Consider the following 20042-nt stretch of genomic DNA (forward strand, 5'->3'; position numbering starts at 1 on the left):
TTGTTTAAAAATTGAGGAACTAATTGAGTGTAAGACGTTAGGAAATTTCAGTTGTGACACCCAACCAGAAAGTAAAATTCTAATACAGTGCAGAAATGTGAACTATTGCCAATTTGGAGGTAGGCCAGAAGTGGACAGATGCATTTAAGCTGTAAGCTTAATTTACCACTACTGTATAGAAGTAAGAACACAATACAAATGACTCCACATAAATTAGGAACAAGCGCCGTGGTTTTATTTGGAATGACTGGTAATATCAAAGGTTTTTCCCACACAAAAAGTATATGTACAATAGCAACAATTTATTACATGCTGCACTCCCTCAGCTTTTTGTCAGCTTGCTTAAGGGAGATCCAAGTGTTCAGAGTGCTTGAACGCAGCTTAGACCACACCAAGTGATTGTTTAATCCAAAAATCTGAGCAGCAAATTGAGCAGCAGCTTCAGGCGAAAGGACAGTGGAACATCCAAGACCTGAGAAAAGAGATCAATTGTATAGTGAGAACATCGAAAATTAACATTTCATACGATTTTAAACATACTTTTCTAAGCTGAACAGCAGACATGCTACCAATCATTTTGTAGATCACTTCTTGAAATGCCCCCATTTTTTCATATAACCTATTTTGTAATCTATGGAGCATAAAGTAGAATACGCTGGACATGGGAATGCATCAAGTGCAAGACTTCAAACAACTGAGAGCAAGAGTGGAGATCTACAAGGTTGTGGGTGCTCCGATGCCAGGTGCTGCAGTTACTTGTTGAAGACCCAAACTATTTTTCCATTAGGACTTTACCATGAATGTCAACCAACTAAATTATCCCATAGTCCATTTAATAAACCATGCTATATGCTCGGATAACATTAGCAAGGTTTACACAAGAAACAAAGATACTCTTGGGAAAGCAGTTGCATAGTGCACCATCGCTAAGGTAAGTATTCTGCAAGTAGTTTTGATTTGCGTTCATGGCATGTTGCATTCTTAGAAGTCTGGTTCTCTTCAAATCCAGGTTACTGCTACCCAATACATGCCAATCCTAGTTTCATACATCGCAAAAATACAGCTATCACATTGCCCTACCACTAAAAAAAATCCTTGAAAAAAAAATTATAAAGCAGGCAAACCTTTTCAACGATGTATTCTATTAAGATCATTAAATGACAAATATTCTATCAATAAAAAATAAGCGGGCAAACCCAATTTAGGCTTTCTGCTGAAGTCCGTGTCTTAGCCATCAAATAGATTTAGCCAAACACCAGGAATAAAGCAGCTGTACATAAACTATATGTAATGTATGTATGTAAATGTATAGGCATTTATATAGCGCACTACTTACCCGGAGGGTCCCAAGGCGCTTCGACCGCTGCGAAACCCTTCCTGGCTTCCCTGAGAGATGGTCCCTTAACGGGTATCTCCAGGGTGAGACCAGGCATCCCCGGCGGTCTGGTGGGGCCGTTAGTGAAGATGAGGCAAGCTAATGCCCAGAGTTGCCGAGTGTGATCGCTGATCAGAGTGGGCACCGAGGCGAGAGAATTATCGAGTCCACTGACCCTGGTCCAGAAACCTGCCGTGCCGGGAATCGAACCCTGGTCCCGGGCCGTCCTCTGCTCTCGGGTCTGCCGCCTCTAACCAGTGAGCCACACTACCTAACTATACCGTGCAACAATAAAGCATTTTATTACTTTCACTGGAAGTTTTATTCTACATTAATGACCGGTTACAGGGCAATTTAACAGTTTAATAATGTGTTCACGGGGACCCTATAGCCAAGTCAGACTTTTTTTTAATGTATATAGATAAGAACGTGAGCTTTACTCTAAACTCTAGACTGAAACTAACAACGTACACATTTATTTAATTAGGATCCATAAATTTGCACATTTGTTGCAATTTAGTGCACATTCGTGGCAATTTAAAGTTGTAGCGTGAAGTCCTATTGGTGGTTATACAGATTGTGGGGTACTAAGCATTGCATTTGGCGAGTGTGAGTTATGGTACGCTGAACTAATCAAAACTGGGGATTTAAAAAAAATCGTAGCAATAACTGCATTTTAACAGGCGGGTTCAAAAGAATTTCAGATTCAGTTTTAGAAGAAGAAAAAATAAATGTTAACGCCAAAGCAAACCAGAACATGTTTTTTCAGACTGAAAGTTAAAATCATGTTACTGGTGCTAGTGTAGATATGTGCAGCGAGTGTGTGTGGTAGGCGTAGTGGTAAATTATACGGTCACTGTATCAAGTTAAAGCACACACTTCACCACTAGTACTTCCTTCAGCTACGTGCAACAGGAAGGACTTCAGGGTATGGACATTGGGCACTTGTCTCTCAGGGCCAAGTCTTAGCCTCCATATTTATCAAACTCTACCTCAAAATCTTTGCATACCTGATGAACTCTGGGTGAAACCCATAATCAATATGCAGATACGAGTTATTCTGGTGATATAGCAGAATATTAACAGCCAGCTGCCCACTTAAATACGGTCTCAAACAAACCCAAACGTGGATGCTGCAGTGAAACTAAAATTATCTATGGGTTTCATTTATCAGATTAGGAATGCACTGTGTGTAATCGTTTTACTATTGGAGGACGGAAAGGGATAGGAACACTATTCAATCAGGTAGCGAGGATCCAATAGCAGATGCTTTCAAATTGCAGCACCCGAGTCCAGACTGTGCATCTAGAAAGTCTGAGCCTGAAGTGGATTTGGCTTGGTCTGAACTCAGGGTGGGGTTAAAAGAATTCTAGTCTTGGGCCTTGAAGCCCCAGGGATCTGCCACCAGGCTTCTTCTTGTTCAATCATTGCTAGATCAAGTGAGTAACAAATGACTGAAGGTATCTGGCATGGAGCTATGTTAAACCAAGTATTGGGGACTCTTTCCTAGTGTGCTTTTTGCACTGTTCTAAGAATCTTTAATATGAACTTTGCTTGGAAAACATTAAAAGCAGGGTTAAAGTAGTTCAGTCTGCGCACATTACGTTTTTTGGTGGCCTGAACAAGTTGATGGGTAGGGAGAAAATTCCTTTCTACCATTAAGATGATCGCAGTCATGCAGACATAGCTCTCCTTAATACAAGACAGGAGATGGTCCAAGTATGTAATGGGAATGGTGAAACTGTACAGGTTCTCTCAATGGAAATATTTGGGTATTGTCTGCATACATTTACAAGCAGTAGAGAATTTGGCATTTTTGGTGTCCCCTGATAGATTGTGTTCCTACAATTTGGGGTTATGCGAGCTAAAATGTAAGCAAATTGACCCAAAGATCTTCGTTCCTGGGCAACTCAGACTTGTTCTTGCCATCCTAGCACTGCGTTCCACAACCTTGGGTCCATCACAGAGAAGCTTTCCCCCATCCAGTGTGGCTGACAGAGGATGGCAGCTTTCCAGGTTGTTGAAAAACCAAAGCGGTCGTGCCAGAAAAATCACCAAAGCCAGTTTTTAAAACACAGAAGGAACTATTTCAAAGCCAGATTTGTACGGCAAGCAAAGTAGTTTAAAAGTGATAAAGGTTTGGATGTGGAGCCACTGTAAAGATCTTAACAGTGGGCTGGCACAGCAGTAGCATGACGCTCGAACCATTAGAGCAGCATTGTACAACCTGTAATTTCGGGATGTAAGACAGGTCAGTACAATTATCCACCCAGGAGTTCATAAAGAGAAATCTTTATATTCTTTCCTGCAGCTGATACACTGCATGGTAATACAAAGTTTTCCAATTAGATTATCTAGGAAGAGCAAACAGTTTGATCTTGAGCATCTACAGAAAGGATAATCAATGGTTACTACCAATTTCTTAGCCACACTAGTAGGTGGTCTTTTTGAGAGTGGGTGGGTGGTCCAGTCTCAAGCCCAGAAGCAATAAAAAGACAAAAAGATAGGGGTTGTCACCCAAAACAGATCTGTTTTAGAGTTAAACTTCAGCTAGCTGCTACATTCCTCCATTTATCATCGCTTGTAATCACCTCGTAAACGCAGGTGAGGCACGGCTTCAGCAGTATTTAGGTGTCACCCATGTATGTATAATATTTTAGCCCTGGGTATCGGATCAGGGCAGCAACCAGTCATAAATATTAAAGAGATGCTACAAGGAAAAAACCCTTAGCTAGAGTAAGTGTTCCTTATCTGTAATGAAAAAAATGGAGGCAGAACATCCTCTTAGTACAGCCAGGCATAGCAAAAGATGGTGTTAAACAGTGTCAAATGTCAGACTTAGAAGGGTCAAGGTGCTAACAGAAGACTAATGTAAATGTAACATATACTCCAAAACAAAGTAAAAAAAAAAAAAAAGAAATGGAGACAGCAGTAGCAGCAAAGACATTCAGCTTCACAAAAAAAATTACAATTCTCTTTGGGCCACAGCTGGATTTTCTCAAGAGTGGCAGGGCAGTAGCGGTCTTAAAACCAGTGGGAACACCATGTTATGCTAGAGAGAAATTATGAATTCTACATAAAGATAAAGCCAACATTCAGCCAGTATCTCTGAAAATGTGCCTAAGAAAAGGAGTTTTTGAGAACTCATTTAAGAGATTGAATACTTGTTAGGAAGGGGAAAAACAATGCATGTGGCTAGAGATTCTCGATGGAACAGGGAGCTCTGCGGACCCAATAGGTCTACACTTTGAAGAAAAGGCAGATTAATCCTTAAAGTTATTTGTACAGCATAAACAGTTACCTTTATCAGTGTCAGAACGTTCTGGTAGGGCTCTGAAAACTGCCCCAAAGAATCTTCTAAAGAACTTTGATATTCCTACTAAACTCTCGTTCTTCAGACCTAGGGTGTTTATGATCAGGAACAAAGAAGAGCAAATTTTCATAGTTACATCTCCACCAATGTTTAGGTTTCTTTTCCTTGCAGTTTTTAGGAGGCATTACGGATCCAAAAAAAAACAGGAGGCTTGAACCTGAACTAGTTTAGTCAGAGTGCAAAGTGTGATAGTAGCATCCACTGCCCTATCAGACCATATCAAGATTGTATAAGTCAGGTCGGTTTCCTAGCTAAACATGGAGGGGCAGATTTACAAGCCCCTTGCGCAGCAGTTGCGTCACTTGTGACGCAGTAGCGGCGCAAAAGATGTGCCATGGTGCGGGGTATTTACAACGTGACGCATTTAGGAGATGCATCACGTTGTAAAGCCCTGCGCCAGAAGAGGCGTACCATCGCAGGGGGAGGCGGTCCGGCGCAGGAACGCCTCCCAAAAGTGGCTGAGTGAAATCTACAACATTTCACTCAGTCGCTTTTGGGCCCATGCTGCGTCAAAACCCTGCGCCTGCTTGAAGCAGGCGTAAGGATTGACGCAGCATTGTGCACATAGGGCCCCCCCCTGATCATTGCTGGAGCTGCGTCGCGCTTGCGACGCAACTCCAGCAATGCGCCGCTTTTACGGCACAGATTCGTGAAACATCTATGCCGTTTTTGCCCCATGGTGCGCTGCATTGTAAATGCGGCGCATCAAGGGTGGCGGAGCTGCAGCGCACAATTACTGGTGCATCCCTGCCGATATGCAGGGATGCGCCAGTAATTGTAAATCTGCCCCGGAATCTTTGCTTGATTCCTTACTGGCAGGAGTCATACCAGCCTGCCAATTACCCACCTTCACAAGCCTATCAGAGCTGGTTAAATTAGTATTCTTCTTGCCAACATTAAGGTCAGCACAAAATGATCTAACAAGGCAACAGGTCTAAACAAGTAATCAAATGCCAAGGGTGGGGATATGGAATAAAAACCAGTAGTAAAATGTCTCATTACGAGTGGGTACCTACATCCATTGTGACCAGGCAGAACCACCATATTTAAGAATACAGAAGCCTGCAATTTGGGCCACATGCAGGGGAGTCAGAAAGCACCAAATATTAAATAGTTGCCACATGAAATGAGGAAACTAGTGCCAGCAGCCATAAAACCCAAAAATGTAAAAGATGGGTATAAGAGAAAAGCACAAAAACAGAAAGGAAAGAATCTATTTTAGGTTAACCAAATGAAATAGTTTAAACGTCAGGGATAACCGGAAATTAGAGAATTAACTCAAAGGTGATCACTGGGGATGCTCTCAATTCCACTATTGGAATTGTTCCCTGCGGGTCAGTTAATATGACCGGTATGATCAGGTGGAACCATTTCTGCAACAATCTGTGTGGATCAATCCTCAAACTAGATATCAGTCAGCAACCTTATGTTCAGCTTATACAATACCAAAAGATCCTGAAAACCAGAAGAATGGCAAACCAAAGAATTTAGGAGTTCCACCTTTAGAGAGGCTGGGTGGAGGTTGCACTACAACTGGAGAATTATTTAAAGCCCAATTCAGAAAGTTGTTTTCTTCTGCCCCGGTATGCCAAACCTTTACAATGTTAAGATGATGGCACTCTGATAACATTATCAGACATAAGGGGTGCAACAGTTTGAAGCCAGCAGTATAACTGGCTCCTTGAGCCCAGCCAGGCTGCTCTTAGGCATGCTAGAGTCCTTTGGATATGGAGCTCGGCCAAGCGAGTCAGTTGGACGTGTGGTAAGCAGTAGGAGAGCCCACCCGCCCTGTCCGCCCCCACTGCATCATATACAGTACTACCCAAAGTACAGAAGTTTTGTAAAAGAACAGACAGCCAAGAGAAAATAAAATGGCTTGGGCACTGCAACATGTGCACTAAAAGTCGGTAGCTGTTTCCCAACCTCTAAACATGGTAACAGGTTTGCTAACCCCCTATTTGGTATATCAACATGTTACTTAAGGTTATAGTAAACTGGTACATGAAAGGGGCCTAAAAGTTAGGTCATATGTGGGCTGCAGAGTAAGTTTACAAAACCTTCTTACAGAACTGACTTCAAAAGCATGATTTCAAACCTGCCAAGGAAGCACTATAGTGCTGTAAGCAAAGCAGCAGCAAGCAAATGTCAAAAATAATTGGTCATGTTTCGTGGACAATTTGACATTAGCCAAGTTATGTGAAAACCCAGCATAGCCAGTAAGCATTAGGTAGATCAGTGAGACATAGGATCTAGATTGGTACATTTCTGCAGCGACAGGGCGCACAAGGTACCCTTCACTGGTGTAGCAGTTTAATTAGTAAAACACGATCCGTGAACAAGTTATCACTTCATAATTTGGCTTATGAAACAAAATCTCTGCCCACTTTCAGTGGTGAAAAACTGAAATGTAGAACCTCTATACTGACCTACTTGTTTTTTCAAAACTTAGAATAAATCTAATATATTTCACTAAGGATGCAACATGGATGAAAATATTCACATAGACATGTAATACATTAGTTTTCCATTTATTTTCATACCTTAAGATCAAGGAAACATTTATCATCTTTTTTAAATATTCAAGAAAAAGAATCATCTGCGGTCTTTGCAGGTGAGCAGCGACTGCCAGGCATTGGGTGAAAACTCTGGGAGCAGTGGTGACTCCGAATGGAAGCACTTTGGACTGGTAGCGTTTTCCTGCTATTACAAACCAGAGATTTGCGATGAGTGTGATGTATTGAGATATGGAAGTATGTGTCCTTTAAGTCTAGAGTAGACAGAAAGTCGCCTTGATGTATGTAGTAGGGAGAGCACTTGTTAAAGTGTCACCATGCGAAAGTGATCTTTAATGTATTGACTCAACTCCCTTAGGTCCAGTATAGGCCTTCGAGTATTACAAAATAGAGAGTACACGTCGGATCCTTGATATTCTATGAGGTGTGGAATGATGAAGTGAAGAGGCGGCAAGTCAGTGTTTATTTGTTGGTAGAGGTGCGGGGTGTGGAACCTTTACCTCTTTCCTTGCCATTATTGCCTCTAGATCCGCCTCGAAAGTAACCTCTTGAAGAGAGTAACTGACGGTTGCCTCTATAATGTTGTGTTGTCTGTAAATATGGTTTTGAAGCCGCCTTCTGCAGAAAGAGCGATGAAATAAACCCCGATTGGATGGGGACTGTAGGGCTCCATTGATTTTGCAACGTCTGGGTCCTTTAGCTTTTCTAAAGAAGTGCCTACCACAGGACCAAAGAGATGCTCTTTATCAAAAGGTAGATTGGAGATAGAATTTATGGCTTTAAATCCGACGTTCAGGCTTCAGGGGTGCCTATGTAGCAAGACAATGGGATTGAACAAGCGGCAGTGTCTGGCTTTAAATCCGATGTTCAGGCTTCTAAGCCAGGCGTGACTACGTAGCAAGACAATGGTGTTGATTGAACAAGCGGCAGTGTCAGCCGCATCTAATGGAAGTGTTGGAGACTAGTTTCCCTTCCCAAATCAGGTAGTGTGCTTTAGCCTTGTGTTAGTCAGGTAAATATTAGAGTAATTGTTCAAATTCATCCCAGTGCGCTCTGTCGTAAGTAGCCAAGAGATAGAGTATTAGCAATATGCCAGCGATTGGCTGCCTGTGTAGCCACTCTTCTTTTATTGAGGGGGGGGAAGCACTGGATTTCTCCCCAACCATCTCTCCTCACTTTCTACTAGGAGCCACACTGGTCTATTGTCCCCCCCCCCCCTGGCCACGAAAGCCTTTATAAACGCGTTGGATGAAGTGATTGTGCCCAGAGCTTTACACTTCTCCAACTATCTTACTTGATGATTTTAATATCCACTTTGATTGTAGAGAGACCTCAGACACATGCTTTTAATGAGTCCATGGATCTTGCTCAGCTGACTCAATGGATTAACTCCTTCTCATAGTGGGGGGTCATACCATTGATGGTGTTTGTTCCAACTTTCAGTTAGTATACAGGACCCTCTTCCTGTTCCGATCATTTTTTACTTCAAATCTCCTGGAACTTTAAGCCATCTTATTCTTCTATGAAGACTTAGGTGGCGAGACAATCTCCTCACATCGAATCAGCTGCATTTGGTAGAGTCTTAGCGGATACCCGCCCTTGTATTTTAGGGGGTCTGTCGGAGGCAGTTGGGGGATTCAATAACTGGCTGGCTAGTGCAGTGGAGCAATTTTCCAAACCCCGGGCTCATAAAAGAGCGAGACAATCCCCATCTAAACCTTGGTTCTCTAAGGATCTAAAGACCAAAAGAAGTGTAAAAAAAAAAAAACTTGCTGCTGGAGATTTCCCTACTGCCTGCTTGAAAAATTGTACTCCGGAAAGTTCAGCACAATTATTATTCCATGGTTAAGTTGGCCAAAGGCCACTTCTTTGCGGAGCGTATTGCTCAATCAAAAAACAATTCGAAGGAGATCTTTGCAGTTGTACTAAGCTTCCTGAATCCCTGCGCAGAACAGATGGCCTCGCCTGGTTCGAACCACTGGTGCGAGCAGCTTTCGGGTGTTTTCATTGTTAAAATCCAAGCTATTCAGGATAGTTTTGGGACAGTCATCTAACAGCAGGCGATTTATTCGCCACAGACTGCTCCTGATCCTGTTGCTGTTCGCCCTTGCCTGATGGAGTTCACCCCTATTTCGCTGTCAGATACTCTGGCGATACTGCAATTGCTTAAATAAGGCTCTCCTTCGGATCCTTGCCAAGCCAGGCTATTGGCTGCTGTGGGGGAAGTAGTCAACTACGAAGTGAATACAAATTGTCAATTTGTCCCTCATGGACACCATTGTTCCACCTGAGTGGAAACAGGCAAAACGTCTCCCGCTGTTGAAAAAGCCCTCACTCAACCCCGCTACCCCAGCTAGCTACAGTCCAATTTCACTCCTTCCGGCAGTGGCTAAGGTGTGCGAGAAGGCCGCGCACAAACAGCTTTGGGCAGGATGAAGAGTGCCCGAATCCTCCACAGTGTCAGGTTTTAGGGCCTCTCATAGTACTGGAGGTGTCAGAGGCAATTAGGGAGTGTCTGGATGCAGGCGACAGACTGCTCTTGTGCTACTCTACCGCATTAAGACACTGTGCCACACCATCAACTTTTGGCTTGGTTGTCCCACATCGGCATCTCTTGCCAGGCGTGGGAGTGGATTCAATCTTTAACCAACAGAATGCAGCAAGTTGGCTGCCGCCCTTCACCTCATCCCCACGAAGCACGACAGAGGTGGCCCAGGGCTCAACATTGAGCCCTCTTATGTTCAATGTTTATATGATGCCCTCATCTACTTGGCAGAGGATCTGGGTGCTAAGATCAAAGCCTATGCGGATGATACCCAGCTTCTATTCACACGGAAGAGAACAGATTCCTCCCAGTCTATTGCCAAAAACGGTCTGGTGGAAGTGTTGAAATGGTTAGCGCAAGTCCAATTAAAATGCAATGAAAGGAGGAGGAGCTACAACACCAACCAAGATGGCCGCATAGTCTCCCGGCTCCGCTGACCCCCGTCTTCCGCTCGCTTATCCTGTTGAATATCTTGATCTCCGCCCCGGATTCGTGTGGGTGAACTAGTCTGCATCCCGATGGTGTGATTGCAGAATTTTTCTGATGTTCTGGTGTGAAGTAACATCGAAAATGTTTTGAGGCCTAACCCAGACTGGAAGCCGGGGTCTCGATTTCTGGTCTACCCGGGTCCAAAGTGAACAACGGACTGCCGAGGGTGGTTGGGTCCGGTCCCTGGAACTTTCGAAAAAATTCTCTGAACTACTTTGCAACCATCTGCTGCCTGGTCCTGTACCTGAGGGGAGGCGGCGGGTGGTGCGCGGTGCTGCGTCGCGGGGGGCCCCGGCCCGGAGGCCCGGTACTAGCACTGCTGGGGTCCCGCCGCGCGTTGCTGCATGTTGCTGGCCCGTCCCTCAGGGCCTGTTTCTGCTCCGGCGTATCCTGCCCCGGAGAGGGAGCCTTTCCGTGGGGATCATTATGCCTGCGGCCGAATGGAACCCGGCGGAACGGACTCAATGTGGCCCTTCCTTGCGGATGGTAATGGCGGAAGTTGCGGCGCTTCACGCGATGGTGAGGGCCCAGGTCAATCATTGGCTGTCGGCAACAGATGGAATCATAGGACCGGGAACAAGCCCCGACTTGCTCTTTGAGACCCGGCAGCCGACTTGCCCCCTGTTGGAAGCCCTACTGGTGTGTTTGGACCCGGTGCTGGAAGCTGTGCCTGCCCCCGAAGAAACGGAATACATCGTGTGTGCTGAGCTTGGTGACTCTTAAGTTCTCGGAAACATTGGTCCTACAGTTATCGGAGCATTTCACTGCTTCCCCCATCCTGGACACTGTTGGCCCACACTTTGATCTGTGTCGGAACGAGTTGCACCCCCTTCCCAATCAGTCTCCCAATATGGCGGATGGAACGATGATTGGGGACGGGGAGGGACATCGTTGGTGCAAGCTGTGTGCGTTGGTACCTGCTATTCCTCTCCTAATTGCCGACTCAAGCTCCGGCTGCTTCTGTGTGAACTTTGACTTTCCAGGGATGTGGCTTTTCTTATCCGAGGGACACAGCAACTTTGTTAGACGGGGCCAAGGCTGAGATTGTGGGTTGAATCGTTTACGATGGATCTATTGGTAACGGGACTGCTTCATCAACAGACGGATTCCGGGGCGGGGGGTTTGTGGTTCCCCCCCCGGGGTATTTTTGTATGGTGGACAACTTTACTTGTGTTGGCTTAGAGGGGCCCCTTTGATCGGGGGGGGGGGGGGGGGGGGGGGAGGAAGACCGGGAGCTCATAGACTATCGCCCTCCTCCGCTTCCCCGTTAGGTGGGGTTTCCTTTCTCTCTTTTTTCTCTTCTTCTATATTTCGGGTTTGGTTCTCGGGCGACAGGCACACTGCGGGGGGGGGGGCCATAGTCATCTGCAGGGGTGCAGGGTGGGGGGTTGGGGGAGGGGATCTTTCGTTTTTATTTTTGTTTCCATGGCCTTTTTTCTCTTCTCTTATCTCTTTGTCTTTCTTTTCTGGGTCAGTGCAGTGGGTTTCCCCTGGTATCAATCCCTGCTTTTTCATCTGTGCCTCAATTTTCGTGGTGTTTTTTTGGGTCTTAGGGCAGGTAACTGCAGGCGCGAATTGACCGTAATATTCCTTCACATCCTGACTTCATGTTTCAGCGCCATTGATTTGATCGATTACTGTTTGTCGATACGTTTACTATTCTGCCTGCCATTTTCGCTGCTGGGAAATTGTTCGGCACCTGATCCTTCCATCTTATATTATAAAATGAAAACCTTTATTATCCTGTTTTTCTAATTGTGCTGTTTAGTGGCCAAGAGTACGCTAGCATGGAGATTCTGCTCCCTGAGGTGCTGCATGTGATTTAAATTGCTCTGTTAAACTGCTTAGCGGCCGGCCCCCGGGGTTGTAGGCCCATACTTCTATTTGGTTTAAATCTCAATAAAGGTTTTTTAAAAAAAATGCAATGAAGAAAAACAAAAAACCAGGAAAAAAAACAAAAAAACAGGTGCACCTTTACGGATCCTTGCCGCCCCCCACATTTTCAGAGACGATATCTGGCAGGTGGGCTACTCCATGCCTAAATTGGAGGGGAGCCCGGCAAATAACTTGCAGGTATGGTTCAGTAAGGAATTGTGATTTATCCCTCAGATCAACAGGCTAGTCGGTGTGTGCTTTGGCACATTGAAAAAGCTTAAGAAGTTTGCCACTTTTGCCAAAGAAATGGTGCTCTCCTTGCCACTGGATAAAGCTATCCTTGATAAAGAGGGGTGAAACCTCGAAACCGGTCCTAGGATGCTGGTTTCCAGTCAAGGGAGGACCTAGCTTGACAGTTCAGGCTGGACTGCTCCAATGAGGCACAGGGTCAAGACTGATTTGCATACGGCTGCGTTCAAACTGGAATGGCATGGTGAGCAAAAAAAAAAAAACTATTGATTTAGGCCCAGATCTCTGTACTGGGGTGAATGTATGACATTGTTCTGAATTCTGTCCATCAAATGTTTTTTACCTGGTCCTGAAGGCAGAGGTGGGACTGGGACCAGAGTCTGGGCCAGAGGAGTGTTGGTTCTCATGGTACGCTGACCCCACGTAACGTTTTCTTCCATGTCAGACTCTGCTTCAGACAGGGAAATGTGCTTGTGCTCTTCCTCTGCTCTTTGCTAGTTGTCGGCGTCTTGTTTGGAATCTTCTCTGAAGAGGTCCGGAATGAAACCGCTATGTTGATGTTGCATTTTGTGACATCAAGCCAGACGCTCAAGGAGAGTCTTCTTGGATCAGAAGGACTGTCACACGTACAGTCTTGTTAGTTTGTGCCACGCCAAGTACCTGCGCGCCATCTCATAGAAGCCAGTATTTAAACTCAGTCTGTTCCATCGACTGAGCTTGCCCAATGCAGCTGCCTTCCATGAAGTTTCCGATCGAAAGATTTATCAGTAAAACGTGGAGAATGGGAAATGTGCTCGAATAACAATACGGTTGAGGGTAAGTGGATTGCGCACCGAGGGAAACCTGAGAAACCGTGTCAAACCGGAGCCCAGCAATACACGTCCAAACCAGATGGCGGAAAAAAAAAAAAAAGTTGATGCTCATGCACACTATCACAGAAAGGAGGAGTCACCTACCTCGTGACTGGAAGGACTTTTTTGAAGAAAAACAAAGTGCAAACATCTGCACACAACACTAGATGACAGGAGTATGCAAAGCATGTGATCTACAGCTACATGCCTCAGTATTTCCCGGGCTGACAATCATTCAGTCCAGAGGTCTGTGAAGTCATAAGCTTGATAAAGACCTAGCATGAAGAGCCAGTCTTCACCCACTGATGACATGGGGTAAAGTTGGCCCTGGTATTTTAGACAAGCCCTGCAGCACTAAGCCACCATGTAAATCAGGGAGTGGAGAGCACATAGTCACCTCTCCTTTCCCTGCTTATTACAAGGTGGGGAGGGACCCACCCAGGGACCCACCCTGGGTTGAGGTGGGAAGTGTGTAGAGGAGGATTCTCTTTGAAAGAGACACCAGTAATTCGGCGTGCGGAGATGCAGTCATGTGCTCAGGTGGTCTAACAGCTGTGGTCGGCAGTAGGAGTTCCTGCAGGGCGGTGACGTGGGGAGGGGCAGGGTGTGGGGTAGTAATGTATGGATCACGGAGTTTAACAGGTAAGTAAACAAATAAAACGAATTTTGTTGCACACACTGCATCGCATTTGGTGATGCAGTGCACGCACATCGATTACACAAAGTTTACAATTGCACTTAAAGTACTAACCAGTACAATTCAAGCCTTTAGCTTCCAGAAAAATACAAAAGTAAATACAAATCACGTACAGATGCGCAACTTCTGCAAATGGAAAGTTACATTTTCAACAGTGTACCTGCTCTAAACAATAACACTAGAGTTCAAATAGTTACTGGTCTTACGTTTAAAGGCTGTACGGTTCCAGAATACAATTTGATGCGGTAAGACAAATTCCTCATTTATAGTTTGTAGAAGACAGCAATAAGTATATTGAAGAAGAAAAAAGTCACCCAGGTTGATAGAAGTACTACCTGGAGGCCAATTACAACTGAATAAGTTTATGAAATTTATTATTTTCATAAAGATATTGGCACTGGATGAATACCGCAAGCAACTTACCACTTGGCATTCGGAGGGATGACCAAACATCCTGGGAGCCCCAGTCTGGTGTGAGGGGAGGGCAGTTAATAACCGGGTATGCAGTGTTCCCAGACATCACTGGTCCTAGGCCATTGCTTCTACCTGCTACTGCAACAAAGACTGTAGGGATTCCATCACCTGCGAGCAAAGGAAAAGTCATAACTGACCAGATTGTATGGAAATGTTAAAAAAGGTTTGAAATGTATGCCCATTACGAAGGCTTTTGGGGGATACACCCACAAACACCTACAGAGAGCCCCTCCACACTGCGAGCCCCCCCACACACACTGCGAGCCCCCCACACACACTGCGAGCCCCCCACACACACTGCGAGCCCCCCACACACACTGCGAGCCCCCCACACACACACTGCGAGCCCCCCACACACACACTGCGAGCCCCCCACACACACTGCGAGCTCCACACACACTGAAAGCCCCCCCCCCACACACACACACTGAAAGCCCCCCCCACACACACACACACTGAAAGCCCCCCCCACACACACACACACTGAAAGCCCCCCCCACACACACACACACTGAAAGCCCCCCCACACACACACTGAAAGCCCCCCCCACACACACTGAAAGCCCCCCCACACACACTGAAAGCCCCCCCACACACACTGAAAGCCCCCCCACACACACTGAAAGCCCCCCACACACACTGAAAGCCCCCCCCACACACACTGAAAGCCCCCCACACACACACACTGAAAGCCCCCCACACACACAAACTGAAAGCCCCCCCACACACACACTGAAAGCCCCCCACACACAAACTGAAAGCCCCCCCACACACACACTGAAAGCCCCCCCACACACACACTGAAAGCCCCCCACACACACACTGAAAGCCCCCCCACACACACACTGAAAGCCCCCCCACACACACACTGAAAGCCCCCCCCACACACACACTGAAAGCCCCCCCACACACACACTGAAAGCCCCCCCCACACACACACTGAAAGCCCCCCCCACACACACACTGAAAGCCCCCCCACACACACACACTGAAAGCCCCCCCACACACACACACTGAAAGCCCACCCCACACACACACTGAAAGCCACCCCACACACACACTGAAAGCCCTCCCCACACACACACTGAAAGCCCTCCCCACACACACACTGAAAGCCCTCCCCACACACACACTGAAAGCCCTCCCCACACACACACTGAAAGCCCTCCCCACACACACACTGAAAGCCCTCCCCACACACACACTGAAAGCCCTCCCCACACACACACTGAAAGCCCTCCCCACACACACACTGAAAGCCCTCCCCACACACACTGAAAGCCCCCCACACACACACTGAAAGCCCTCCCCCACACACACTGAAAGCCCCCCCCCCACACACACACTGAAAGCCCCCCCCCCACACACACACAGAGCCCCCCCACACACACACACACAGAGCCCCCCACCACACACAGAGAGCCCCCCCCCACAGAGAGCCCCCCCCCCACACACAGAGAGCCCCCCCCCCCACACACAGAGAGCCCCCCCCCCCACACACAGAGAGCCCCCCCCCCCACACACCTTTTTAAGTGACCCGCTTTCTGACTCTTTCTTCTAGAAGGTCACAATGCTCCTTGGTGACTTGAATAGCTCATATTACAAATGTTATGGTGGACAATATATCCCACACAAGCCACTCTCAGATGGCACAATCTTGCACAGTGACTTCACTAGATTGAAAAACACCATAACTTCTGAAGAATCTGAAGATTGATGTATAAAAGGTTGCATGGATGAATGATGGATGTGTGAAAAGGCGCTGTGGTGTGTTTTGAAAGTGATGGGTGCTTCAATTCATTTATGCTGGAAAGACAAATGTGGCACATGGGTGGGGCAATGCCTAAACTACCAGAGAACTATTTCACTTATGGTTTTTCCGCCACTGACCAGAGGTATAAAACAATTCCAGTGGAAACACAGTGAGGCCCACCGGCATGTAACTGCAGCACTGAAAAACTACTTGACAGATTATATCTTACCTGTCCATGGAAACTCACTGTTGCCATTATTCAGAACGCATTATGGCCAAAACCTTCTATACAAATATTAGAGCAGTGCTTAATCTAAACATATCAAAGCAGTGGCTACACTGTAGTGAACTGTTACATGTGTATAGTGCTTCATAGGCTTGACGAGGCCACGAAGCACTTCGATTCTCACTGGGTGCTAGGTGCAAGGCTGTAGAATGAGCTATGAGGGATGAGTTGAGGTGCGCGTGGTTCGAAGCCATGCTTCAGATAAGGTGTGGAGTTTAGTTTGAGGAACTGCAGTCGTGCATACCTACTTACCCTTTGTACAAGTCAGACTTTGTATTGTGTTTCTAGTAAACGGAACTGCTAATTAGGTCTTTTGTACTTTAGAAACTGTAGGAGACTGTCAACATGCTTTAGTGTAGCAGGCACTGAAATTCAGAGTTTAACCGTCTGCACAGAGGTCCTACAAGTTGGATTATTTGTTCTGAATGGAGGAGCAGACAGTAACGGTGCAAATCCTGAGCATAAAGTTATTTTTTGGTGATACAAGTACAGTTTCTGTTAAGGGTTGCTCAGTGAGCTACACACATTGCTTTAAAGGCGATCTTTCTAGATACTATGAGCCAATACAAGTAGAAATGGGCCATATGGGAGGTCATATTGCATTTGTAGATTTTGCGCCATCTGGCTGCCACATTTTGAATTCTCTCAGTAGTAGGTACGGTACTCTGAAGGAGCACCCAATGGCATAGTCATGGTGAGATTGTATTGGGGTAATGACAGCTTTTACTGTTTGCAGAAACCACAGGTAATTTTACTTGCGAGACTGTATTACCGGAAGAGGAACTTCTTGCATCAGGGATTATGCGAACAATTCCATATTTAAAAGTACTCAAGATCGGGCACGGGCTTGGTTTTCTTTTACTGACTAACCTTGCAAATTAAAGCAAGTGGTTGGGGAAAAATAACGAACACTAAAATGCACTGGAAACTTACTTCCGGCGGTCCCTAAAGGCTTTTAGCTACACTTGTTGACATCAATTGGCGAGACGAGACGGATCATGAAACCCACCTCAGAGACATATTATATAGCTGCTAGGGTGTCAAATCCTCCCCTATTGACCCCGGAGAGGGGATTCAGCCCTCCACCCCCGACTCCTCCCTCAGGGCACACACTCCGACACATGGAACAAGGCCAGCAATGGCTTCCCGGCCCCACTCACTTTCAAAAGAAGCCCAAAACAAACATTTGTCCTACCAAAACAAGCCCAACAAGCATTACAATGCTGGAGACACAGGGGGAGGAGGGACCGGGCACACAGTGGGAGGGGGGGGGGGGGGGGGGGGGGGGGGGGAACGGGCACACGGACAGTGGGAGGGGGGGGGCAGGGGACGACAGCAAGCATTCACAAAAATGAGAAAAACATACCGGGCAAAGGCTTCAGTTCCGAGGGAGGGGTGGGGAATTCGGCAAGAGCGGGCGGGAAAGGCGAGCACGCCCACAGTGCACTGGGGCGCCATGACAGTGGGAGGGGACTCACCGGTCTCTCCAGTGTTCCGCTGGTTCTCCTCCGGTTGGCATCAGGCGAGGCTCCTCCTCTCCGGGGCCTCGCCGAAGACGGGGCGGCGGCTGCGGGCTCCTTCGCACTGCCCAGAGCAGGAAGGCGGGGTGCCAGCAATGCCGGACCAGATTCGGGGGCGTTCGAGAATTTTTGGCTTTCGGCTGACGTAGCGCGACGTAGCCAAAAGCCAAAAATTCTCGGGAACGCCCCGAATCTGGTCCGGCATTGACGGACAGGCCCGTCTTCCAATGGCTAGCCTCCATTTATGGAGCTAGCCAATGGAAGACGGGGGCCGTTTCGGTCTCCCCTACTATACTCATTAGGTTTTCACCTGCGCGAAAAATCTGCGCAGAGCGCAGCTTTCGCCAGGCAAAACCTAAAAAGGTTTGAAATGTATGCCTATTATGAAGGCTTTTGGGGGGATGCATATGCTCTGCGGTGCAAGTTTAACTAGAAAGAGACAGGTATCTCAAGTATCCTTCGAAATAGATTTCAAGAACTTAATTTCCATCATCTTCACAATAAAAAAAATAAAAAAAATCCTACCCCCTCAGTATGAATACTCTGGTTTGTACATAACCCTCTTCAATAGCTGGTGGCAAGGTAAGGGATGTTATCTGCCCAATCTATATTTACCAGTGACAGTTTAGGTATTTACATTTCATGCACATTTCCCTACATTAATCTCATCCATATATAATAAAATCATTAATGCTTTCATTAGCAAATCTGAGGTATTGAAAGACAACAGGTATCTGAGATTAACAACCACCTTAAAAGAAATTTCCAAGTAGTAGTTTAATAAGGGGGAGAAGGTGGCAAATGCGAAGTGTAAACGTTTGGCTGCCGCAGTTTGAAAAGTGTGACAGAAGCTACACTAGAAACAAAACCCTGACTGGCACCCAGCGAAAGAAACTTCAGGATGTGTAAATGTTAATATATGGACCTGGTAGGTTTCCATGCAGCCCAGGGGCGACATCTGACTGGAAAGCAGCTGTGGTAAGAGTGGCTGTATTTCTAAGTGCACTACTTCCACTTTATTGGCTGTATGCATCCCGAAATCATAGAAAACCCTGTGTCTGGCTGTTGAACCTATTGCACAGAACTCCCAGAGGAGCTAATTTAGGGAGGGTCAAACCTTGGCAAGAACACATGTTGCTCCGTGAGGTATAAAGGAGTGAATCACCAGGTTTTAGTGAACGTCAAGTTGTATTCTACTGATCGACCAGTTAGGACAATGGGGATCAGGCTTGCACTAATAGATTCCTTCGCTCCCGCAGAATTCGAAAATTATTCATTTACTTTGCATATAGTCCAGAGTTTGAGATCCGATATACTGACAGTATCACAATGATTCAGCAACAACTTTGTGATCTATGCTAATATTACACAGTTATGTAGACTATTTTTAAGTAAAACCACATTACAGAACTAAAGCCATTCAGGATAAAAAAAAATTTAAAAAAAGAATCTGGATTAGTTTTCTGAAATGCAGCAAGAGAGCACATGGGGCGGGTGTACATTTTTCACTTGGAAGACTAGCTTTTCCTAGGAACACTGCCCATCACTGGAGAGGATGCTCCAATCGCAAAAGATTATCACGTTTGAATACTCTAAACATTGTAGAATTTTTCCCCTCGCACCAAAGAGCAAACCTTTTGCAAGGGCTGTTTAAAAAACGGACACGTAGACACCATTTGTGATTGTCCCAGTCATTGGACTTAACCGTTGGACTATAAATCCAACCTTCAAGTATACAACCTGCTTTGCATAATACCATATACATTGTCAAACTTGTGATTTATAATTAGCATAGTTACACAATAGTTGGCTACGTTATACCTAATCAACACTGCGTGATTGTTTATAGCACAAAGCTACCACTTACATTACAACATGCTAAGAAACAAAGGAGTCCTTTACACAAAGATATATTCACCCTAATTGGTCACATTATTGCTCACACATTGCTTAAACGCAACATGATCACCTCATGTACAGGACTTGCTACATAACTGGCACCACCCTGTGCCTTGTGAAAAGATGGATATTCCAGGGAGAAC

At 46.0% G+C, this 20042-nt stretch overlaps 1 protein-coding gene across 2 annotated transcripts in view; it reads right to left on the reverse strand.

Annotated features, from left to right (window-relative positions):
* Positions 1-213: 213 nt before the first annotated feature.
* PAICS (phosphoribosylaminoimidazole carboxylase and phosphoribosylaminoimidazolesuccinocarboxamide synthase) overlaps positions 214-20042 on the reverse strand; it is a 450256-nt gene continuing 430427 nt past the window's right edge. For both annotated transcript variants that reach the window (XM_086962612.1, XM_086962611.1), the window contains 2 exons: positions 14391-14549; positions 214-472 (listed from right to left, as the gene is read on the reverse strand). In XM_086962612.1, coding sequence (XP_086818738.1) covers positions 306-472; positions 14391-14549 — 326 coding nt within the window. In that variant the 3' untranslated portion in view covers positions 214-305. The remainder of the gene's footprint in view (positions 473-14390; positions 14550-20042) is intronic.

The sequence above is a fragment of the Lissotriton vulgaris genome, chromosome 3_1 (genome assembly GCF_964263255.1).
Source record: "Lissotriton vulgaris chromosome 3_1, aLisVul1.2, whole genome shotgun sequence".
NCBI lineage: Eukaryota > Metazoa > Chordata > Amphibia > Caudata > Salamandridae > Lissotriton > Lissotriton vulgaris.